Genomic DNA, 27096 nt, shown 5'->3' with positions numbered 1-27096 from the left:
ACGTCCCTTTTCTTTTACTATAGTGACACATTTTGGGGTTTGGAAGGTTTGACGTCACTGTAAATTCTTACTAAAACAGAGGTTGTCACTAAGCCGTCTTTAAATGACATTGTATGACGACAATTACCTACGCACTAGTTACAGAGTCATGGGTAATACAGCAGGTCTGTTTGCTCTGGGTGTCAAGAGGATTTGAATTTACTGATGGCTTTCAAACAACCCATGCCAGTCAGGATGATGTTTGCTAGAGTTCTGTCTGGAACTGGTTGAATAGACAGCATACTTTTCAAATTGGAAAAAAGAGGGGCACAGATTTCTCCAACCAACTGAAACACAAGTTCACTTTAAGTCAACCCCCTGCCTTGGGCAAAAGGGTCTCTAGGATCAGTTTGGAAATGAGCTAAATGTCAGTGCTCATCAGACCTAGTTTGTTTTTTTCTGAAAACTACATTGTAATTATTGGGAGTGCATAGGCTGATAAAGCAGAACTTTACATTTGAGCATCAGTCACATGTATCAGAACTTTAGAGCTCATTGGGGTCGCAAACTCAGTAAAGGTTTAGTTACAATTCCTAATAAAAACAAAGCGTTTATCGTTTTCATTTGTTGTAATTTATTTTTTTGTTTCTTTCCCACAAGAGTCAAGATGTTAAGCATTCTGAGGTCTATGGTTGAGATGGAAAGTTATATTTAAATGAGACTACCCACTATGTGTTTACTATGTGCTATTTCAACATGGTGATTCATTTGAACCAATTTCCTCGTGTAAATACCAATTCACAATTAGTTACAGGTTCTTTGTAGTTTCAGATTATGAACAACAAAATACTACCTTTACAAAAAGTAATTATGTATCACTACAATGTGTAACTAAAGAGACAAGCTTTGAATTGCACAAGGCTAATGTCCAAAAACATTATTATTTTGAACAAGACAATATGCATAGAAATCCTAAATTAATAACCCTGTGAACCACAAGCAGGAATTAAAGCGCTAGGACTCATTATAGGCATTATATTTCCACAGTGCTGGGAACAAAAGTAATAATGCATGGGAGGGGCCACAGAAATGAAATCACAGAAAAAAAAGTTAATGATCTCTGCTAATCACCTAAAATTTGCTCCTTGAAAAAGGATATTAGAGAAATCATGTTTGATCGGTAATTACTCAGAGCAACAGCACTGATAAAGGCTGTATTTTGAACAAGGCCACTCAGACATCCTGAATACTGACGGACCTGCAACTTAGAGTAGGCAACTGTGGCCACCAGTGCGTCAGAGGAACTCCTGACTTTTGTCTTCTGTAGGTTTGTAGTTTGTCCAGATGGTGCCTTGAATCTGCATCTACTGTACCTATTTTACTAAGCCATAAATTCCCCTTGACATCCGATTTTGACAAAGACACTACAGAGAGACTGGCTCTGGCACAACTTTCGTTTCCTGCACGCACAGCTTGAGGTTAGCCACACAGTGCACACATACAGTGCTGGTACAATGGACTCGAAGCATGATCCTTATTGAAAGACACTATTAACAAAAACACACGTACACAGCAACGTCAAGAAATCCAACTTCTGTTTTTTTCCAGGGTCTTTTGTTTGCAGAGTAACTACAAATGTATTGTAACATAATTATATGCAAAACCCTTGTACTTTATTGTATTATATGATTCAATTTATGATGATGATCCTGATGATAAAAAGGAGGATGATAATTTTACAATATTGTTTAATATAAAATGTATCAAGGCATTTAAAACACAAACTTAAGTACTATCAGACAATATTTTTCTCGGACCTGCTCTACAAACAGCACCGTGCACGACCCTAATGATCCCCTAATGACCAGGCCTCTTATGGTGGTGGCCATATCAGGCCTGCAAGTGAAAGCAAAGTGGCCCGCCAACAGTCAGCAAGAAATACATCAAGTTTTGACAGGTGATTTGAGACAGTAGTGGAGGCGGTTAATTCAAACAAAAAGACATGTCTTATTAATAATAATTATATACACTGGCACGATGGCTAAAACAAACATAAAACAATAACATCAACAGCCTGGTGACTGTGGCAGTAGCAGCATATATCCTGCCATTAAATTGAGTTGGAATAAGAAAGAAGGACAGTCATAACTCAACAGTATGATGTTTACTCTACTATTCTTTAATGAATTTGTTCTGAAATATAAAAATAGCTGTCTTTCATATTGTAATACACTCCCAGTGACATCAGATATTCAAATGGCAGATGTAATGTATGGACTGTGTATTTTGTGTATATGTTTGTGCTTTATTGTCTTAAAATTACATAAATTTTTAAAATAAGCAAGGGTCATTATGCTGTATGAGCAATACAAGTGCTTGACACTACTACATAATAGTAATTAATAATACTTGTGTGTGCAGTGTTTTGATGATACAATGGTTATGTTAAAGTGTTCTGTTAAAGTACTACTCTTATGGTGAAATTATGTAACTATACAAACATCATATAGCCTAATTCGTATTTTGTTGCTTAAAATGTTTTGAATGAAATGTTTCTGGCCCGCCTACTATTAACTTTTTAACAATCTGGCCCCCAGAAAAAATAGTTGAGTCCTGCCCTAGACCAAGGCAGCGCTCTCCTGCTTGCAGATACAGAATGGCTCAGCGCTGATGGGATGTGACAGCTGCTGATTAGTCAACTTACAGCCCCATCAACAAACAGAACAGCAGCAGCACACACATCAGCCATCATTATGCTGTGACACGCGGCGCAGGGGACGCTCCTACCTTCAGGAGATAGACCGGGATGTTGCTGAAGTCCACCGGGAGCTTCAGGAGGAAACGCGCAGAGAACTCCCCCGTCTGGACAGAGCAGAGAGACGGGAAATTAGGTACTGGAAGTTTAAAGTAGTACAATGACAAATCAAATATCTCAGCATAATGTACTATACCGATTCAAAAACTTAACAACATTAAGTGGAATGAGATGGAATTTCCAAGCAGAGTGGCATATGCATTTGAATATCATGTCAGTGCATGAAACACTGAGAGATTAAATCATATTTCCAAGTAACAGGGAGACTTGATTTTCTTAACATGAAATATGAAAATGACCATTCAGAAGACATCTCCTTGTGATATTTCCCATAACCTGTTTTGTGTGCTCACGTAGTGTGCTGGAAGGCAGCTCTGCAACTGGATACGGAAGCCCCATGGCAGTCAAATACATATGCAGAATTCATCAGTTCCTACGAAAGACGTGGGAGTACCAGTTCTTCACCTGATGCAAATTCATTACATACTAGCAAATATTAACCCTTTCATTTCTGGAAGTCTACTTTAGCTAGGTCATGTTTTTTCATTACCTGATATATTTCATTCTTATAGGCAGTGCTGCAGAGCTACAGGCAGGGACAATAGATATATTATGATGCAATGCCAGGTGGCGCAGTGAAAGACCACCCCGTGAGGCTCTTGGCACTCCCCGGACCCAGGTGGGGACGATTCATTGAGAGCTGACGTGCTGTTGCTCGATTACTGGCTCCCCTCCCCAATTAAACAGTGAGTGAACCGCTTTCTGAGGTGGAGAGGCAGAAAGGAGAGCCTGAGAGAGGAGTTGGAGTGTTTACTGAGTTACTGAGAGAAGAAGGATGGTGTGGATAACAGGACTTGGCTTATGGACTTATGGATATTCTTACGGATCATGGACATTGTACGGTTGCTGTTTGACTTGTTCATCTTAACATTAGTTACCCGTGTAGTTCAGGGACCTGTTTAACTGTGTTTAGTTTAGGTTTGAGATGAGCTAGGGTTTTGTCATCTGTCTCTTTATTTTGAGCACAGCGTACTGTGTGCAATAACATGCACCTTAAAACTGCCTGTGTTTCCTAAGCCCCCCACCTGAGATCCCCTGCTCTAGGTCCAAACCACCATGGTCCCATAATTCATTCATTAGACCAGGCCACCTTCTTCCATTGCTCTGTGGTCCAGTTCTGATTCTCACGTGCCCATTGTAGGCGCTTTCGGCAGTGGACAGGTCAGCATGGGCACCTTGACTGGTCTGTGGCTACGCAGTCCCATATGCAACAAACTGCAATGCACTGTGTGTTCTGACACCTTTCTATCAGAACCAGCATGAACTTTTTTAGCAATTTGAGCTACAGTAGCTCGTCTGTTGGATCGGACCACACAGGCCAGCCTTCGCTCCCCACGTGCATCAATGAGCCTTGGCTGCCCATGACCCTGTCGCTGGTTCATCGCTTTTCCTTCCTTGGACCACTTTTGATAGGTACTGACCACTGCAGACCGTGAACACCCCACAAGAGCTGCAGTTTTGGAGATGCTCTGACCCAGTTGTCTAGCCATCACAATTTGGCCCTTGTCAAAGTCGCTCAGATCCTTACGCTTGCCAGTTTTTCCTGCTTCTAACACATCAACTTTGAGGACAAAATGTTCACTTGCTGCCTAATATATCCCACCCACTGACAGGTTCCATGATACCGAGATTATCAGTGTTATTCACTTCACCTGTCAGTGGTCATAATGTTATGGCTGATCGGTGTACAACTCATAATTTATATATTAATTTCATGAGCTGGAGAAAAAGGACAATGATAATAATAAAAATAATAATAATAATAATAATAATGAAACCATTTCCACAATGCATTCTGCTGAAGCATACCCAGCTGTTCTTGCGGCCAGCATAGATCTCCATGCTGCGGCTGTAGTTGGGGTCCTCCAGTAGGCTGTCATACTCAAACAGCAGACGGGAGCTCTCGCGCAGCCGCTCACACTGGTACTGGTGGTACTGTTGGATCAGCTCCTTCACCAGCTGCAGGAGGCACTCTGCATCACCCGCGTCCCAGCTCAGTAGGTGCTGCAGGAAGGGAGAGGGGGAAGATGGGTTTTAGAGTTGTGCAGGCATTCGGCTGCTGCGGTCCTATCAACGAGAGCTTTTCGTGTGTGGGAGGACCCAGGATACATTCAAATATTGCAGCTCCTACCCCAACACTCAGAGTGGAGTGGATTTGTGCAGAGCTGTGCCCTCAGCCAACTTACAGTCTACTCAGAGCATTACTGAGCATTACAGTCTACTCAGAGTCCTGGGAAAAGAACATAATTTGTGGAAGTGCAATTCTCACGCCATGCATTACATTACATTACATTATTTGTCATTTAGCAGACGCTCTTATCCAGGGCGACTTACATTTGCACCCATTTATACAGCTGGGTATTTTACTGGAGCAATCTAAGTGAAGTACGCATGCAGCCACAGAAAGGTCTAGCATTCCTAGGCAATGTATGCATGTGCATGTTACCGATCCCCGTATCAGTTACATTTGATCTCATTGAAATCTGTGTGGCCTCTACACTGAGAGGGCAGTCTGTCTGAGTCTTGTCTGGTGCACAGTGAGGAGGTTCAGGAAACAAGCACAGGGACTGTAGCTCCAAAGATGAAAGAAATGAGAAAACAATAGCAATTAGCAACAGCAGCGTGGCCGCCTCATTATTACCCTACAATGAAAATAATTGCTTCCACTGAAGAACTAACTATCCCCTGCCTTCTATTAAAAGGAAACCGCAGTGGCTTAGGACTTCCTGATCTTATCTGGGCTTCTGCAGGTTTGCATGGAGCGAGATAACCAGCCCTTCCACTTTGAGGGTTTATTTATTCACACCGGCCAAACCCCCATCATATAAAAAATAATAATAATAAAAGTGTTTAAGGTTTGCATCTCATTTTTCAAAGCCCCTGGTCACTGCAATAAGAGAACTGGTAGAAATAATAATAAACAAATATATAAAAATGTTTTATTAAATCAAAAGGAGTAAGATGGGTGGAGCCGAGGGTTAATTAATTCAGCCCTTCCAGGGCATTTTAAATCTATAACACCTCCTGCCTTTCTTATGCACATGTAACCTGCAAGGTGACTATTGTGTACTTCATTATTACTGGCTGACACTTTCATTATAAAAGTAAAAGTACTTGACTAACTAAAACAGCCAGTTCAAGTCTAATTTGCAACTCAATCAAACAACTAAAAACAAAACTAGCAAAGCAAACAAAGGTCCTAATGGAACCAATAATATTCGACTACTGCGGAAACGGCAGTATGAGGAAATATGAGGTTAAGAGCAATAAAGAGGCAAAATAAACACAGACAGATTCCCAACCAGTGTGTCACAGTCAGTTTGGATTTTTATTCTACTACATTCTGGCTGGCATCTAATGCTCAAGTGACTCATTCTGAGCCGGCACACTTCACTGAAACACATTAGAAAGAGAGACGATATACTGATTGATGGAGTGTGATATTTTAAATTGTGCTAATAATATCAAAGCTAGGCCTACTGCAAAATAAAATAATAATAATTAAAAGGGAGAAAGAGAGAATGTGACATAAAATACATTCCAAAGTTGACGAGAAAAATAAATAAAAGCAGCCCACTCTTCTCCTTTGGGACTTACTTGTAAGTTGTTCACATCACCATTAAAAATATGTATTTCTCTTTTTTTTTTTTTTTTTTCAAAAACATGGAGATGTGGGGGGGAACCGCATGTTTATGAAAATTACAGTGACTGTAAAATCTTCAATCCCCTTCTTATATGATGTAATTATGTTCACATAATTGAAAAACACAGAAGGAGTGCAGCCAACTGCTCATTTGGAATCCCCTGATAATGAAAGGGAGAGGTTATCCCTTGTGTAAACAGCAAATGTCACGAATAACACTATGAGACTGAGGACACAATGTGCATCTCATTATTATTATTAGTAGTAGCAGCAGCAGCAGAAGCAACAGTAGTAGTAGTAAAACTAAAGGTTTAGTATTTGTGCAGAAGGTCAGCCCCTGCTGGTTGATGGCTGGAAGGGTGACTTCTCCTCTGTTGTCTCTGTGTGGGACCCCTCCAGGGCTGGGCACCTTTAACAGCCCTGCCAAGGTGCATGCAGTCAGTGTCCTCTATTTAGCAAACATAGAAAGGGAGTAGGGGGGCATCGCACCTGTGCATCTGGAAATCTCTTATAACTACTGGGGTCAGTTGTACTAACAGGATCAGAAAACGGGATCGGATCTGGCTCACTGGATCCAGTGATGAATAAGCATTGTACGAAGGAGATCAAGATCAGGATCCGCTGGATCCGCCGATTATACTGTGCTATATTGCTGATGAGTTTATTAATTAAATAAGCTTAGTTGTTCACTACGTTTCCCAATGCGTGTTAATGTCAGTCTGCTTATTGTTGCCACTGGATCCAACACGATCTTTTGTAGTCCGTCATCCGAAAAGTTGTCCGTCAAGGACAGGGTGCATTAGATCCATTAAAACCTCACAAAGTACACAACCTTTCCAGTTTCTTGCACTGGTATTTCTTTAACGCCAAAAATAATATAATAATAATAATTAACCAATAATCAATTGTATTTATAACATGCTTTTCTCATACCCAATAGCGCTACAGTCAAACAGTCAAAACAGACAAGATCAAACAGGCAACACAGCATTAGCAACACGAGAGTATGTAAAAAAAAAAAAAAAAAAAAGAGAGATCCTTAAAAGCTTTTTGAAAAAGGCGAGTTTTAAGAGCTGCTACAGTCGGCTGTCACCTTTTGTCTTCAGTTTGCAATGGGGTGCTGGAGAAATAAGAGCTTTTACATTATTTTATAATAATAATAATAATGATGGGATGTGACAGCTGTTGATATAATAATGTAAATAAATAAAAACCTACTCGCACACAAACTACACCTCACCATAAAGACACAAAAGTAGAAACATTATATTGTTTATTTGAAAGTGCAAATCTTTGTAAATAATGTAAGTCACATGTTTGTTTATCTGTGCTTAACCAGACTTGTCTACACTGATGTTGTCTATTATTTGCTGAAATCTGCCAGTTGGAAAATATCTCAACGCTATCAGTTTGAAACGTTTTGATGTAGGTCCTAAAACATGATCAATTATGTCTGTGAGGTTAAATATGCTTCATGCTGTTAATCTATAGTGCTTTCATATGCCTTCCTCCCAAAAAACCTCTAAAGGCTTTTACTTGTCTTTAAATACCCTGCGTGTTTGACGCCGGCGAACTAGATGAAGTATACAGAGTTCCTGCATTTTCTAAAGCAGGATCAATTTTGATCTCGGATCTGAGCTCAGATTGAGCCCTGATCCGTTTAGTACAACACAACTGAGATCAAGATCAAGATTGGATCCTGGAACCTGGATCGGATCCCATTAGTACAACCCGCCCCTGATTTTTTTAGATTACAATCATCCTCGTTTTCACAAACTTTACAGCATGTTAGCAAAGCCACGATTAGAAGAGCTGAAGTCCCTTCACTGCTTCTCCCAGTTCTGTGCTATACCGCCCAGCCCCTGTCTTATCCTACATATCATGGAAATAGACACTTGCCACCCAGTCAGTCTACAGCAGATGGCATGGAGAGTGAAATGGGAACATGGATGTCTGCCTCTTCTGCCTCCGGAATCTGAGCAATGTGGGAGTGCCAGAATGCTCCCTCAATCCCAAGAAAAAATGAAGTGGGGATTTAGCACCAAGTGGAAAGTGGGAGAGGGGCATAGAGGCTTGGTTTACAGTGTGAAACCATTAACACATCACAGCAAACAAAGGAACAGATGCATACTATCAGCAAACAGGCTGGATTCTCTCCTTCATGGGCAGGTTCACTGCTTTCAAACTCCGCAGGCAAATTGTTCTAGTCGACTCTCTTGGATCATTCAGAAAAAGAGCCGATGTGATTTTTGGATCACTTAGTTACTGCAGCTACCAAATAACACAGACAGGTTGAAAGGCCTTCTCTTGTTTGGACTTATTCTAACACCCCTTACAGTTCTGAGGTAAGCGAAATCATTGTTGCAAGCATCCAACTTCTGCAAAGCGGTCTGGCCACACCAAGATTAAAGCACTGTAGTATTTCCAGAACCCATGCCTTCTGTAGCACTTACCCTTGCAATTCCATTTGGCTATTGCCGGGACTCCAAATGAGCCCTTAATTCCCGTAGCTGTGCACAATAATTGCCTTCCCTTTCCTGTGTTACTGCCCTTAGACAAAGACAATGGCCAACAGCAGTGGGACTAACTTCTGAGAAGACAGCATTGAGGGCGTTTGTTAATGTTGGCAACGTAGCAGATGGAAACCTTACCTTTAAAAGAAAATTACTCATTTCCTGTCTCAAACCACTTCAATATACTGCACTTATCTGAACAAAGCACTGGATAACAGTCAAATAGTGCTGAAACCTGAAAGAAAGAATGCACATCTACACAGCGCTTATCATTCATTCTCCGGATCATGCTGTACTTAACCACACCCCATTACATTGTGACTTAAGTCCATTTGAGTATTGCTTATTTAAATTAGTTATAAGGTAAGGGTCCTGCAGCTTTCATTTGCAAAGGTTGAATAAGCTTTTGTCCATGTACATATCCAACTAACTGAAGGTGTACAGTCTGAAACTACATTCTCCACTGCTCATGGGGAACAAGCATCCACTCCCACCAAACCCCAGTCCTGCTTTCTTCTGTCTGTACAAGAAGCCAGGCTTTATCCAGGCTCCGTTGTGTGCACTGAACCAATTACTGCTTTCAGTTTCTGAAGAAGCCACAGGTCTTCACAAAGCTGGTTAAAAATAGCCCCCTGGGTGTGCGGTGTGGGGTCAACATACTGCAAATAACCCTGCTTGTCTGGCTACAGTTCTACATGACTTAGGAGGTTGTTGACCTGTCTGTATTTCTGTCTGACTATCTGTCTGCACAGATCAACTCTGTCTAATGAAAGGGCTTATTGTGCTGTTGGAGTAGTATCCTCACAGGAAGCTGTAGCGGAGGCAGGCGTTTTGGCCTAGTGACCTAATCTCTGTTGATCATTATAACCATTACAGGCATTCCCGAAAAAGTGTCAGCAACAAAACAAGGAAGCCCATTGTGTAGGTCTGTAGTGGGAACTGTGAACTAGGAAAAGTAGGCTACAGGAATCAGAAGTGCTACGTCAGGTGTCTGTCTGGACTTGGTCCACTACTCTACTGACCCACAGGTTACACACAAATACACCTTCAAATACCTTAAACACAAACACAAACACCTCTACCGTCACCTTCCCACCCGTACACAGACCTTCACACATCTTGATCACTACTCAAACACACACACACATTCTCAGCACCAATACAACACACACATACCTTCAAAACACCTTACATACATTAGCACTAACTAACACACGCGCGTACACATACACATACACATACACATACACACACACACAAACTCCTTTGGCACTAACTCTCACACACACATACATTTTGAGCAATAACACCAGCAGACATACATGAAGGGCCCAGACACACAAAGAGACTCCAACAGGGCACGGAAAATGGTAAGGGAAGATTAACCAGAGATTACCAAAAATAAGAGTCTTTTTCTTTTTGAGTACTTGAATAAAGGTGATGGTCTCCAAATACTGTTCTCAAGAAAAGTTCAAAGAATTTAAATGTGCACATATTCATACAGGTCAGGGGCAGCATTCTGTGTTAAAAAGAAGGCTGAGAGAAGCAAGTGGCAACGAGGAAAGAGACTGGTCAAACTATGGAATAGAAAACTTAAATTATAAATATTAAATGTACAGAGGTGTTTGAGTACTAATGGCAACATGTTTCCCTGATGTGCTTAACAGACCTCTGCCATATTAAAAATGAGCACACAGAAATAACACAAGCGCAACACAACTCCAAACAGAAAGTGGAGGAGACAATAAACAAACAAGACCATCCTAGGGGATGCTATAGGGGGTCCACTGTAACTTGGCAGGGCTCCATATACTACAATTTACAATACCCCTAGCAGTTATGTACATTTCTGTTGCTCCACCAGTTCCAGATTGTTCGAGAGTGGAGTGAGGGGAGTTTCAGAATAGGAAACAATCTATGAACAATAGCCCAAGAATGGCAATCCGCTGGCCTGTTCCACTGCTGTTGAGAAACAGAAGTTAGGGTCATGGTCATCATTGCTCAGCCCCCCTCTCTGCACAGCTCTGCAAGGTGGAAGTGGTGGCGGGTTGTGAAATTTCCTCCAAGGAAAGGTCTGCGTTATTCTTAACTACCAGCCAGATGTGCAATGGGTGCAACACCCCTGGCGCATTTCCCTTCTGCAGAGGAACGCCTAGTTCCCTACAACTGCAGGCCTGCAGACACCTCCTTGCCCTGGGGGCCAATGAAGCTGCTCGCTGAAGATAAACTTCAGCTTTTAGTGCAGTGAAAAATCCATATTCTACCTAATGCTAGCACCTCTGAGTAGTCAGAATTCCCTCATATTGGTATAAACGCTAGAACCATTTGTATAACTACAATAATGTGCATTGGATGAAAACCATTTTCCTGTACATGCTGTTGACTATGCTACATAAAGGAACAGGTTTCAAAGAAACAAGATGCTGTCCCTTCTTCTGAAAATAACAGCTGCTTGAACTTTTGGCAATATCTACCATACAACACAAAATATCTTAATGAAAAAAGCTGCTGCTTGCAGTTTAACTTAACTAAAATGTACATTTAAAAGTCTAAAAGTTTAAATGTGCAGTATGGCCTTGAATAGAAATCCACGAACAAACTTGCCATTGCATTTTGTGTTTGTACTGTCTATCTGTAATGTGATGTCTAAAACAACTTCACACACATCCTCAGTAATAAAGAAAACTTCACATCAACACTGTGACCCACTAGGCAACTTGGGATGCTACCGATCTGTGAAATCGTCTGCTGTCCACATCCTATTTACACATAGTGACCCAGTGATTCAATATACTGGACTCAACCTAAAAGGTTTTCACCAGAGCTCACTAAGCAGGGCTCTAGGTAGTCTCCCAAAATGTCCCGAGACCTCTCCCTATTTCACAAACACGCTTTAACTGAAATTAGATTTAATTACATGTGTTTAACATTTTAAAAAGCCTACACTGAAAGAACTTATTAACAACATTTCACTACTGTTTTTTTATGTTTTGTGTATGAAATAGTATGCAGCTCAAGACAAAATGACATTAATATATACAGTAAACATAGTAATGATAATTATTACAAAAAATATATGTAACAATACAGTAATTTATAAATAAATATGTATGGAACTGTAATTATATGTTTAACAGGATGAGGGAAATGATGCACCAAAGTCAATTTTAAAATTCATCACCAACAAAAGGCCTTTGCATTCTCCACAAAAATCAATCAATACCTTTTTATTAAAAGTCATAGAATTAGCAGCATGCATTCACAGTAAGTTATGGATTAGTTTTACTGACACTTGATCTTTTACACCTGTGTGAAATTGTAAATGCTTGGTCTGATCTGTTGTGTGGCAAACACTAGAGCTCATGCACTACAGAAAAAATAAAGGTTTCTACAGTGCAATGAACTCTAGTGTTGACTTCATTTTCTTGTTTGTCACATTCGAGTTTGGGCATGTGTTATGGTCTGTTTATGAGGAGTGTCAAGGTTTGAGCCACCATGTTATATTGTTCTAGGAATTCCCAGTGTCCTTGTATAGTATACTATGCTGTTCTAGAGGGCTAGGGTATTCACACTGAGTTATAATGATACATTCTGTTAGTGTGCAGCACAGCAAATTCTAAAAATAGAATGCTATTGTTGTCCTGTGTCTAGCAAAGCTTTATGAATGGCTATATTGTCAACAAGCTGTGGAAAAGTTCTTTTATTCTGTGGTTTTAGAGCCTTAGTAAAAAATGGTCAGGGTTGATTCCATTCCCATCGCTTAAGGTGAGATATATAAAATACACTAATCACTAATCAATGATGAAACTTAATCATTAATGTGGACTCTTTATGTTGGCTCCAAGGCTTCATTTCAGTAGTTGTGGGGCACATCGGACTAGGTCTGTATGGGTACTACAGAGAAGAAATTTGGGATTACCATGCAATAATAAAATAAGAATCAACAGGGCCCTAGAGTGACTCCAACAGTAAAATCCTCTGCTTTTTAAAATAAATGTTTAAAATGAATACAAACAATTAATCATCAGCTAATATTCATGGAAAAAAAAAACTGTTTTAAAGCTTGTAATGTGTAGCCTACAATATTTAGTTAGAAACATTATGAATTGAATAAACACTTATTTCATTAGCAAAAATGTTGCAGTTAACAAATGTCTTAATTTGGTGATCTCGTTGATTAAATATATAACCTCTTAATCATGGGGTAATTTTCTCTTTAATGGCACCTTATCCGATATAGACATGGTAGTCAAAATTAGGGCCCCTCCGATATATCGGTGCACCGATATTAATCGGCCGATATTTGCCTTTTACAGAAATATCGGTATCGGCACATATTCCACCGATAATGCACCAATAAAGATTAGTCTTTCATTGATGCATCCTATATTTTTGTTCATCAAGTGCTGATGCCGCAGCCGCGCCCTCACTCTTTGATTGGTTGTTGTAAGTCTACTTTGTTTTGGGTTTGTTGTAACCCTATCATGCAGCATGTGGAATCAAGCAGAACAGGAGGTTCTTTTCAGCTGAATCTCAGCTACGCAGCTAAAAAAACCTATATCACAAATCATTTCCCCATTAATTAATACTTAATAATACATGCCCAATTCGTTTTCAGAGGGTTATTATAATTGTAAGAGACTTAGCATTTTAATTGTATAATACTTTACTTTAGGCTGGTATTTATTTTTATATAAGGTCTGAAAGGAAATTATGTCAGCCAGCCTCTAAAAACTAGGGATGAGACTGAAAAATGTGACTATTTGTTAACGATGGCCACTGTCGACCAGTGAACCCAACATTCGATGGATCAAAAAAATAAAAATAAAAAACAGATTTTATTGTAAAGTCTGTACTCTCTATGTAGCGATAATGAAGATTAATGGGAGGGTGGGAGTTATTTCTTGTCGGTGACTGGCTAAACTAGAATATGACTTAATAATGGTCCTGTTCGTGTAGTGCAGATTTTGCAGGTCTGAGCAGATCTGAGTGGCTCCATCAATGGGATCGGTGGAATTCTGTAGAAGAAATATGTGCTACAAGAACGTAACAGAGAAGTTCTGCATATAAATACTTTGATGAAGTAAATGAAAACACTGTTAAGTGTATAATATGTACAGTGCAATTAAAGTACCACAAATCTACTGGTGGAATGTTAACCCACCTAAAAGCCAAACACCCTTCTGTGATGGAAAGAGGAGCAACAAACGCATTCATATTATTAAGCTACACACACAGCCAGCTATTGCTATTTATTTATTATTCACTGGAACTCGAGCGCACAGGTATGTCTATATGTTGACTGTGGTTTGGAAATGTGGAAATGTAAATCGTTTAGTAACTTGTATAAATCAGTCTAATACATTTTGTAAAAACAGTGGCCATTTTAAGGGACTGTCTCTACTGGCAAGGAGATACCTCTGCTCCCCACCTTCCTCTGTCCCAAGTGAGAGGGTTTTCAGAACTGTTGGGAACATTTATGAGGACAGAGTCTTTCAGGAGAAAATGTGGAGAAGCTGTGCTTTCTGCACTATTAACCTTCCACTGCTGAATTGTCAGTATTGAGGACTGAGGCGAACCTTTTTTCTATTTTTTTTGAAAAATTATTCATATAACGTCTTCTATTTTCTAATTTATAAAACACGCAAGTTTTCCTTTATATTACATTCTAATTAATATAATTTATTTTTGAAATGTTTGATTTTGTGGTTATTTATGATAATGAATGTTAAGTTAATAAAGCTCTGTTTATTGTTCAAATGTAAAAATCCTGCCTTCAGTGCACATCTTTGTCTCTTTGAGAGTAAAATTTGAGGAACCCATGCTAGAAAATGTCTGTTTTGCATGCTAACAAAATAAGTAAATATCGGCAGATATATCGGTTATCAGATAATGTAGCTCCCCAATTATCGGTATCAGACCCAAAAAACCTGTATCGGTCAGGCTCTAGTCAAAATATCTCTGCTTTGCTCGTTTTAAGATTAAATTAATAAATACATATAATTCTGGATCTTTAGAAAGAGTGTTCAGTTGATTCTCTTCTAATGTAAAAAAAAAAAAAAATCTAGGAGAAAAACAAACGCTGCACTTTTGAGGTTTTCAACAGATAAAACTGTCACTTTAAAAATAGCAGGTTTGTCTAAGTAAATTGAATTAAGTTGTGCATATGTGGTTGGATACTGGAAAGCAAGAGGGGAACTTTGTGGTTCATTCATATATTACATAATATATGTAGCTTTATTAATTGTATTACTTCACTAACTTCAGAATCATTACCTCCTTGAACGTAGATTTATGAAAATATATTAATTGTACAGTCTTTCATTCCAACCCAGAAAGTAAGTTAAGCGGTTTACTGAAGTTCTTGGTCCACTCTTTATTAGTCTAAAAGGTGACTAAGGTTACTGGAGAGAAGTGCAAAGTTCTGGAATTCTGCTATAGGTCTACAATATTTATTTTAAAATAAGATAAATAGAAAGAGCTCTCAGTGTAGGGAATTACCGCTTTCCCGCACCCGTCTGTCCATAAACAATAAATCTGCTTGTAATCTCAGCTGTGGTAATTCCCTGACTAAGCCTGCATAGAGCGAAAAATAAAGGAAACAATCTTTCGGTTTCCAGTGACCCACAGCCTCCACTTGCCCTTTTGCTGCAAACAAACAATGCATGTTTAAGAGTTAAGAGTGGATCAGGTGAGAAACACACAAAAAAGGCATCCATCAGATGGCTTTGAAAGTCATTGTTTCAACCCACCTGAATTTCTGTCATACCATGCTTAGATGATTTTTTGTTGTTGTTGTTATTTCTTTTTTAAAGAGACAAACATAAATGCCTAATCTGCTTTTCCCTCAGTAGAGTGACACTGAAGCTGATGTCAAACGGGGTGTGGGTGTATAGACTGGAAAATCCCATGGATTTGAGTTTCCGAGAAGGAGGACAAACTACTGTACCAGGCAGACGAAGAAAGATGGAGACAGCGGAAAGGAAATGTCATGGAAAATTCAACACCATTTTTCTCACTGTATTTTTAAGGCTGTTATATATGTGAAGACATATCTAAATGTCTGTGCTCGACAGCTAACTTAGGAAATATTGACTTGAGCTTCATGGGTTGCCACAAAGATGCCATTGTTTGAATTTTTTCAGTGTGTGTTTGCAGACCTCAGCTACAAGATTCCATGCTCCGGCTACTACTACACTACAATCGCAACTAAGCAGCATGGTCACTCCATAGATATTCATTGAGAGCCTGAAGGCATTTGAGAGACACAGACAGCATGCCTCCGGGAAGAATGATCATAGCAGAATAAGTGACTGCTTATTTGTGATAATAAACAACTGTGTGTAAGGAGGTCTATGGCTGGGAGCACGTTCTGCTGCCAAACTCTTGTCCTGATAACTGTGGGGTGTGTGGGCTGACCTGGGCCCAAGGGCTTGTTTAGGTTATTTTCATTTCATAGAATCATGGGCACAATGTAAGAAAACACCCACGTAGACACACACATCATGTAATATAAACTTGAAATTCAAACACAGCCTGCCCCAAGATTTAAAGCTAAGGTATGCAATCCTGAGAAGCCAGCAGTAGCAGCTTGTTTTGACAGCATAGAGCCGCCCTCGCTTCAGAGCGTCTCCAAAGCCACGCCCCCTCCATCACACATGCGCACACAGAGCAGAGTCTCAGCGCCAGGAGGAGAGACGTGCGGGTGGAATCGATGGCAACAGTTTCAGATTAGCGCATGTCTCATTCACAGGTTAGACATTACAATAATAATGAACGTAAACATCTTATTTACGGTTAATATGGTTTTTAAAAATAGTAGCTGCGGCTCGCCTTCCATTCTCGCGCTCGCTCTGCACAGCGTCAAGGTTCCCGCGCTGATGACGTGTGATCGTCTGCGCGAACAAGTTGCGCGGCGGAATGCAAATATAGATTGACAGACAGGAAGTACATCCTATCATTACATTTGGACCGACTGCAATGATTGGTCGATCCTTTTTTAGTCCTGTCCCTTCCACAGAAGATATATATATATATTTTTTTTTTACATTTAGACCACTTAAATTATTGATTGCTATCAGGGTGCGAAGAGACTTTCAACCAGTATAACAAAAAATGTTTCTGGAAAAGATTGCATACCCTACTTTTAACACCCTCACTCCAAACTGAATGTGCACCACTGCCCTTCTCAGGAGATTAAAAAATATAATTGCTCTTAGCTGACGGAACCTTTTCTGTGACAGAAATCTCTGCAGAAATGATGGTGAAAGTAAAATCTATCTAGATTGTCAGTTATGGCTTCCTTGAAAAGTCCACCCCATTTTTTATAATTTACAGTTTGGAATTCGGAAAAAAATGGAGCAAAAAATGTAAAGTTAGATAGATCCAGTACAAAATGAGTAATATCACTATGATTTCCCCCCAACCTTTGAAGGTTAAACGAAAATAACTGTTATTCACCTGACTCCACCCCTGGCCTCCTCTCCCTTGCCTTTCCTCCCATTACTATCCCAACAATCCCGGTGTCTTTCCTAAACTCTCCAAGGCAGCCTATGTTAACTAGCTGCTCAGGGGTGTACACAGGAACTGCACGCCAAAACGTCCACCTCCCAGTTTCATTGTACACCTCCTCTTCCTCAAGTTCACATATGTACTCTGAAACACAATGCAGAGCTGCACTCTAGAGGCCAGAATCACAGCCTTGGGAATCAGAACAGCATGCATACCAGTTTGGCCATGTTCTTCTCCGGAATTAATGCATTATTTCTTCAGCTTTAACAGTGGAAATTAACTGGTGACAATGCACACAGCCAAGAACAGCTGGCATGGGAACTAAGCTTGCAGTTGTCAGACACAGAAGGGTTGGAACACCAACAATATATATATATACACACAGACACACACACACTACCCATCAAAAGTTTGGAGTCACTACGAAATTTTCTCGTTTGCCATGAAAACATATGAAATGAGTTTGAATAGGAAATATAGCAAAATGAATAGGAAATATAGTAACTGGCAAGGTTAGAAATAATAATTTTTAATTGAAATAATAATTGTGTCCTTCAAACTGCTTTCGTCAAAGAAATCTTCATTTGCAGTAATTACAGCCTTGCAGACCTTTGACATTGTAGTTGTCAATTTGTTGAGGTAATCTGAAGAGATTTCTCCCCATGCTTCCTGAAGCACCTCCCAAATTGGATTGGCTTGATGGGCACTTCTTACGTACCATACAGTCAAGCTACTCCCACAATAACTCAATAGGGTTGAGATCTGGTGACTGTGCTGGCCACTCCATTATAGACAGAATACCAGCTGACTGCTTCTTCCCTAAATAGGTCTTGCATAGTTTGGAGCTGTGCTTTGGGTCATTGTCCTGTTGTAGGAGGAAATTGGCTCCAATCAAGCGCCATCCACAGGGTATGGCATGGCGTTGCAAAATGGAGTGATTGACTTCCTTCCTCATGATCCTCTTTACCCTGTACAAATCTCCCACTTTACCACCACCAAAGCACCACCAGACCATCACATTGCCTCCACCATGCTTGACAGATGGCGTCAAGCCCTCCTCCAGCATCTTTTCATTTGGTCTGCGTCTCACGAATGTTCTTCTTTGTGATCCGAACACCTCAAACTTAGATTTGTATGTCCATAACATTTTTTTCCAATCTTCCTCTGTCCATTGTCTGTGTTCTTAATCTTTTATTTTTATTGGCCAGTCTGACATTTTTCTTTGCAACTCTAGAAGACCAGCATTCCAGTCACCTCACTGTTGACGTTTAAACTGGTGTTTTGTGGGTACTATTTAATGAAGCTGCCAGTTGAGGACCTGTGAGGCATCCATTTCTCACTGTAATGTATTTGTCCTCTTGCTCAGTTGTGCACCAGGGCCTCCCACTCCTCTTTCTATTCTGGTTAAAGCCAGTTTGCGCTGTTCTGTGAAGGGAGTAGTACACAGCGTTGTACGAGATCTTCAGTTTCTTGGCAATTTCTCGCATGGAGTAGCCTTAATTTCTCATAACAAGAATAGACTGACGATGTAACGTAAACACAACGTGCCATTGGCACACAGGACTGACGGTTGCTGATAATGGGCCTCTGTACACCTATGTAGATATTCCATTACAAATCAGCTGTTTCCAGCTACAATAGTCATTTAGAACATTAACAATGTCTACACTGTATTTCTGGTCAATTGTATGTTATTTGACCCATCTCCCTGCTTTCTGTCAAATGTATTAGATGTAGCATTGAATATTATTATTATTATTTTAATCAATCTAATCATATTACAGGTCTTGGTGGAGTACTTGTGATGAAGAAGATCACTTAGTAGAGAACATGTTGACAAGTTATAAAAGCAAACAATTAAACAAAGTCTAACCATAATCTGTGAAAAAATTACTGATGTTTGAAATAGTGTACACAGAAGTAAAATATCCTTGTGAAAATAATATGAATCAGGTTTCAATCCAACAAGTTATAACTTCTAAACGGACTGGGATTTAAAGGTCTGTATCGCTTTAAATTTCACAGGATGTAACTGGTACTGTTCAACGTACAATGTGAAAAAAGAACTTCACCAAGTAGTTTTTTTTGCAGTGGCTCTGTGCAGCACATTCCACTGTGTGGGCAGCGCGATGGTGTCACAGCAGCGTTTAGCAGATTATGTAACAGCCCCACTCCATCCTGCCACTGATCAGCACTGTGTGGTGGGTGAGTGCAGGCAGCAAAGGCCAGACTTTCAAGATGGTGCTGGGGTCCATCACTGTCAGGGGCGAGTGGATATGCTGGATAACAAAGCATCCCTTCAAATGCCATTTGTTTATTGGCTACTACTACCGCCACTCCGGGTGACAGGGTCGGGACACTAGCCATTTTCATGATTATTCTAATTTTTATCTTTATCAAACCAGTTTACTTCTTATCTGCATATGCATTAAGACAATGCTAATGTGATTTTTGAGTGAAAGAAAACTATTATTGTATATGTTCACCATATTCAGACGTACAAGCAATGCCCCCTTCTGTTCCCAGAGTTATCTTGAAGTTCTGTATTGCCAATCAGTTTCCAAAGACATTATGTCAGCACTACATAGTACTTATGTCCACAGTGATGTCAGGTTGTTAACTGGAAGTAATTGAATTTTAGTGGCAACCGGTTTCTACAGCTAAATAAGCTTATGTGTATCAATTTATGATCCTCAAAAGCATAATCAGTTATAGTGCTGCCCACCTTATGCAAAGTCATACCGGTCTCTTGTCCATTCAACATGTTTTTCTTCTTAATTTTTATTTTTTTAATTAATCATATTTTTTAATTAGTTTTTGAATTTCATATCTAACAGTGTGGACATCTTAATTCCCAACAACAAAAGCAATTAAGGAACACTGATTCCATAGAAATATTTCAAAGGTTGTTTTTTTCTTTTTGTGTGTTTTTGTTTTAAGTTTTGATATTGCTCCACGTTCTCTGGAATTTAATTCAACCTTCTGAAGCTTTTAAAATAGCAAATTATGAGGAGGAAGAGGAGGAGGAATTTAATTAATATGTGTTGTTACTTTTAGGTTTTGGAACTCAGTTTCCTTGTAGAAAGAACAAAAATACAATACAGTAAATTGCATTTTCCTGAATATTAAAATTGCCCTGTCAACATCATAGGTATCAAGTATTTAAAATTCCTCCCAATAGGAAGTTACATGAGATGACATTTAAGAAACATACTGTTACAAGAGAGATTTGGCACACACAAAAAGAGGTAAATCATGTTGCAGTGCAGTGAAATCTTAGCCCATGTTTTTCAGCACCAACTGCACGCTGGTTAGGTGTCAGTTTTATTTTTGTTCCCACTGAGGGAACTGCCAAGGCCCAGGACAGCAGACTACGTGACTGTTTGCATTTTTTGGCATGGGTCAAACATCAGGAAGAAAGCGTCTTTCCTTCATTAGGCACGTTGATATGGGCAGGCATACTCAACAATAGCTCAAAATGAAGAGGACGTAACCATGCCATGCCACTGATTAATATTATATCCATTATCATCTGCTACATCAGCTACCTACCCTTTTCTGGGTGTGGCCTGTTCCTGTTCTTTTTAAACCTAATCATCTGGTGTATTAGTGTGAGCCTATTACAGATTTACATATGATAAATATCCAGGGAGCTATAATTAATTAAAATCCAATTTAGAGCTGTCTAACAGTAGCCTTAATTATAGCTCTGCACATGAACTGTGTTTCTGCCCAGTTGGCACACAGCACCACAGAACAGCTCTATCTATCCTGACAGAAATCCCCTCACAATCATTTGTATCCTTTGTCGCTTTCCTTTTCCTCTCCAGGCAGGGCGATGCCCGCCTTTGGAAGCACCCCAAACGTTAATACCAATCCTTGGAATATCCTTCCAACAATCTGGTACACTCTACTACCAAAGCAATGATTAAATAGGTCCCATTGTACTGTTGTAAAATGTGTATAGAAATTGCTCCTTGAACCGATAATGCAATCCAGCTCTGCACTCAATCATTTCAATGTGTGTGTTTTGTCACTGATGTTTTCTTTGGTCCTGTTTTGTTTCCTGTCATTTGTGCAATGCATTTAATAAAAAAACAACTGGCCTTCACTTCCTTTTAATATTTAGTGTTTCTGACCTACTTTCCCAGATCATTAATGGACCACATACAAGGTGGGAAAATCAGACCAGATGAGCCTTGCTGGAATAACCTGGAAAAAGACATGTGTGTGTGTGTGTGTGTGTGTGTGTATTTTATTCTCGTTTCAACAGCTGTCTAAAAAGTCATATTTAACAGCTGTGTTAAATCTAAGAAAATTGAAGTAGATCAATTGATACTCGAATAAGTCCAATGTTTTGTCTACCCTGGAGAACGAATGAGTGTAGAAGAAATGATAGAAATTTGGAAGAAACAACAAAGAACTGGGGAGATTTCCTGAGAGGACGCACTCTGTGTCCTTAACTTTGCTTTATGGCCAAACCATGGAGCTGTCTGCACTGCTCTTACTGTCCCTGCCAACTTTGCCCTCATTGACATCATCCACCTCACCAAGCACATGGTACACTGCAGCACAACAAAGGACATGTGAGCCACACACTCCCACTGCCCACGTATGACGGTACTTCTGTTTTCTCAGGCAACCCAGTGGTCACACTCATAAGAAAATAAGAAAATGACATCTCCTCCAGTTACTGCTGTGAGGTATTCATTTGGCATGTTCTTAATTGCATCACTATAACACAGGACAAATGGAGGACAGCATTTCCCAGTAAATTAATGTCCACATGAAAGTTATGGCCAACACTAGAGGCATGAGTTACCAAAGCTGATACACAGTTTATTAATAAGACAGGACATTAGATTAAAGATGATGTTCAATGGCTGTTAATGTTAACAAAATATTCCCCATGAATACACCTATCATAAAGCCAAAAAATAAGCTCCACACATTAAGAAAATGCTTCGGTTTCTCTTTAATCAAGAAAGTTACACCCACTGCAGTTAGTTTTGTATCTCATAATGGATGGAAGTGAACGTATCTGGGAAGATTTACCAGCTTATTAAATATCTCAAAGGTTCCTTAATGGATAAATTGGCTTCAGTGAGTAGCTATGTGCCACATAGAGTGGGTCAGCTCCTTATAGCAGTTAACCAACATAGCAGTGTCCTTGGCACAACATGGCTTGTGTGTGTGTGTGTGCATGCGTGCGTGCGTGCGTCCGAACATTAGTATTTGTGGATGACGGTGCACGTGTTTTTTGCATTTTGCCTTCAGATATTTCCACCTCTGAAGATTCCCAAATTCCTGACTTACTGAGCTTCATTGCATCACAAATGTGCAAAGAACAGAAACACAAACACATATATATTATACAGTGGCTCTCAAAAGTATTCACCCCCCCTTGGACTTTTCCACATTTCATTGTGTTACAACATGAAATCAGAATGGATTTAATCAGGAGTTTTTGCCACTGATCAACACAGAAAATGTCCATAATGTCAAAGTGAAAAATATAATCTGCAAATTGTTCTAAATTAATTACAAATACAAAACAAAATAATTGAATGAATAAGTAATCACCCCCTTTGCTATGACACACCTGATTGAGCTGTGGTGAAACCAATTGTCTTTGGAAGTCATGTAATTAGTTGAATGGAGTCCAGCTCTGTGTAATTAAGGTGTGTCACATGATTTCAGGTTAAATACACGTCTTTGGGAGGTCCCACAGTTGGTTAGTACAATTCCTAATAAAAACTACATCATGAAGACGAAGGAACATTCAAATCAAATCCAGAATAAGGTTCTTCAAAAGCAACAATCGGGAAGGATAATAAGAACATGTCCAAGGCACTGAATATCCCCCAGAGCACAGATCTGCCCAGATCAGGCTGTCCTCAAAAACTGAGTATCTGGGCAGGAAGGGCACTAGTCAGGGAGGCCACCAAGAGGCCAATGGCAACTCTAAAGGAGTTACAGTCTTCCACGGCTGAGCTGGGTTACACTGTGCTACTGCAACAATAGCCCGGGTACTTCACAAAAATGTCCTTATTTTGTTAAAAAAAACAACACATCAAATCTCAGCTAGAGTTTGCCAAGAGGCATGTGGGAGACTCTGAGACCAAGTAGAGGAAGACTCTATGGTCTGATGAGACAAAAATAGAGCTTTTAGGCTTCAATACTAAGTGCTACGTATGGTGCAAGCCTTACGCCGCACATCATCCTGAGAACACCATCCCTACTGTGAAGCATGGTGGTGGCAGCATCATGCTATGGGGATGCTTCTCCGTGTCAGAGCCTGGAAACCTCGTAAAGATAGAGGGCAAAATGGATGCAGTAAAGTACAGAGAAATCCTGGAAGAAAACCTGCTGAAGTCTGCAAGAGACCTGGGACTTGGGAGAAGATTCATCTTCCAGCAGGACAATGACTCCAAACATACAGCCAATGCCACACTGGAGTGGCTTAAAATAAAATAGGTAAATGTCGTGGAATGCCCCAGTCAAAGCCTCAATCTAATTGAGAATATGTGGAAAAAGTTGTGGACAAATTGCTGTTCAATTGCTTGAGCAATTTTGCAAAGAAGAATGGGCAAAAATTGATGTACCCAGATGTGCAAGATAGTAGAGACTTATCCACTTAGACTCATGGCTGTAACTACTGCCAAAAGGTACCAAATATTGACTGAAGGGGGTGAATACTTATTCATTCAATTATTGTCTGTTTTGTATTTGTAATTAATATAGAACAATTTGCAGATTATATTTTTCACTTTGACATTATGGACATGTTCTGTGTTGATCAGTGGCAAAAACTCCTGATTAAATCCATTCTGATTTCATGTTGTAACACAATTAAATATGAAAAAGTCCAAGGGAGTTGAATATTTTTGAGAGCCACTGTACATGTACATATCTACACATACATGCATGCATACATTAATATATTTGCATTACATTTAGCATTAATCTAAATGTATGAAAACTAGCTCAGTATTAGTAATTAAAAGGTTACAAATAAGCATGATGAATGAATGAATAAAGGATTTATTAAATAAACAAACAAATAAACCCTCAGCAGATAGTAAACCAGTGTAAGTTAGTGCTGATAAATGGGGAATTCCCCATGGCCATAAGTGAGAGGAGCATTTCATGGCTACACCCTGAGGCCCAAACAGGTCTGCAGAGACAGCACTGCTATTCCACATAAACTCATTGCACTGCATTTTAAGTACTGATTATCTTTTTGTGCTGCTGGACTGGGGAACTGTGTCATTACTTTTCCCCACGAGGAGCTGGATATTCCCTAAGATGATGAACACAGAGAGTCAGTTATGATATTTTCTGTGAGGCTATTGTCATCTATCTTTACCCCAGCCCCATCTGCTTCTAGGGTCTTACTCACAGTTTTTCCCCATTGTGCATAGACTGTTTTCGGTTGTTGTTATTTTCACACAGCTACCCATGATTAAGCCTAAGTCTGACTCAGATGGTTGCCTTATCTGAGATCAAGTCAGTTTCACCCTGAAATGAAAGACCCTTTCTTTTTACTTATTTATTGTTGTTGTTGTTTTTCATTAAATTAATATTCCTGTCATGTCTGTGTCCCTTTCTGTTTTATATATCCCATATGGTTTGGGTGAACCACACCATATACAATACTGTACAATACAGTGCAACACTCATTTTGCAAGAATCATTACCCTTTAAAAGTAACCCAGAAAATGTGTGTCTGTGTCTGTGTGTTTTGTCTAAACATTTTAAGTATCCTATATTTTTTTTAATGAGTAGGAATGCTAAATTCATCAAAGGGACAAGATGAAGGACAAAGTAGTCTATTGGGGATTAGATAACCCAAACTCTCTCATTGCATTTAAGAGTTAAAAAGCATTATAGAGAGCTGTAGGCACCAGCAGTTGGGAACAAGGTGCTTCCCCATTTTCAAATAAAGATTAATGATGGACAGCCATTGCTCTGACACACCAGGGGATTTTTGAGATGATGAGTCCTAAAATAGCCTGAGACAGTGTTGAATAATTTCACTGTCACTGTCCTTAATCTCTAACTTGTCATGTACTCCAGGATCATCTCTGTCCAGTTCTGCTAGACAGAGCATTTTTAGGCAATCTATTTCTATAGATTATATTTCAACATGGGTGCTTACCGTTTCTGGTGACTGCATGGGCTGTATTCCTGCCTCTTGACTATTCATTAGTCAACTGATTCTCAATATGTATCTCAAATTATTTTACTTTTGAGATAATAAGTAATCCATCCTGTTTGATTCAGAAAACAATAAAAAGTGAAGGCCATTTCACCTTGATCATTGTAATTGAATATAACGACATAGCCTGCAGACACAATGCTGTTTAAACCCTGAGATAAAGCAGGCCAGTGGAGAAGTAATTTATGACCTAGTACTACTGCAGAGACTTTAAAAGGTGTCAAATTAGAAAGAAATGTGCAGCTGTGAGATAGGTGAGAGTAGGACCCCAGCAGCTGAGTCTTTTATACAAATACAGGCTGAACTGCAGTGTGAGAAAGGGATTTATTTTCTGTTTGTTTCATTCTCGGCAAAGACTTCCTGTTCCAGACAAACAAGACATCAAGACTTGAAGTCACCCGGGTTCCCTGGAGAAGCCGTTTGAAACGAATGGCCGCCGAGGAAGGAAAAAGACAACAAGGGACACCTTCATGCCATAAGAAATCAAGTATCCTCAAGTGAGTGTCGGGGCTCAGGATCAACAAGTGAAACCGGCGTTATGAACATAAGTCATGACAAACCCTCTCTGTCTGTTCCACGGGCTGCCAATTGTTTGCTCAATTAGATTAAAAAAACAAAACAAAACTGAGTGAGCAGGGAGACAAAGAGCACCTGATTTCAATAACCAGGAGTTTACAAACCTCAGGACAGGGATTAAATTTGGATGATCTGCCCAGTAAGCACATTCCTGGATTAGAGCTCTTTTCTTTGCTGCCTGTCCTGCTTCCCATTGACCAAAATCATGAGTCACATGCCACGTGTCTGTGTTTGAATGCCTACGTACGTGTATCTTGATGATGATGATAATAATAATATTTAACAGACACTATCTATGGCAATTTAAATGGTTTATCAGTCAATAACGGTAATACAATATTATAAGGGTAAAAAAAACACTCATAAATATGAATCCACAAAATAAAGTGAATACAATTAACGTATAACAGAAGATCAGAATGGTCTAGAGGTGTAGTCCAAACATTGTGTACACTGTGGGAACAGCACTCACTGGTAACTCAGAGGGCTCAGGCAGGAACTCGGCATCCTCCCCAAAAATGAAATCTGGGGGCAGCTCAGGGTCACGGGCATTGAAGATGATATCCCCTGGGAGACAGACAGGGAGAGTTTAATTACTCTATATGAAAGAGATCATGAAAATCAACCACCATCATTCAAACCATATAGATTTGATTATTTGACCATCACAGTTACTTCTTTCTTACTTACCTCCGTCTCTCTCTCTCTAATATCTATACATATACATATATATATATATATATATATATATATATATATATATATATATATATATATA

General features: G+C 39.6%; 1 protein-coding gene across 2 annotated transcripts in view; it reads right to left on the bottom strand.

The window, feature by feature from the left end:
* The window catches only part of babam2 (BRISC and BRCA1 A complex member 2), a 101428-nt gene that overhangs the window by 70619 nt on the left and 3713 nt on the right, over nucleotides 1-27096 (bottom strand). For both annotated transcript variants that reach the window (XM_066703250.1, XM_066703258.1), the window contains 3 exons: nucleotides 26791-26885; nucleotides 4664-4858; nucleotides 2767-2841 (listed from right to left, as the gene is read on the bottom strand). In XM_066703250.1, coding sequence (XP_066559347.1) covers nucleotides 2767-2841; nucleotides 4664-4858; nucleotides 26791-26885 — 365 coding nt within the window. The remainder of the gene's footprint in view (nucleotides 1-2766; nucleotides 2842-4663; nucleotides 4859-26790; nucleotides 26886-27096) is intronic.

Source organism: Amia ocellicauda, chromosome 1, assembly GCF_036373705.1.
Source record: "Amia ocellicauda isolate fAmiCal2 chromosome 1, fAmiCal2.hap1, whole genome shotgun sequence".
Lineage (NCBI taxonomy): Eukaryota > Metazoa > Chordata > Actinopteri > Amiiformes > Amiidae > Amia > Amia ocellicauda.
This window is presented reverse-complemented; position numbering and strand designations above follow the sequence as displayed.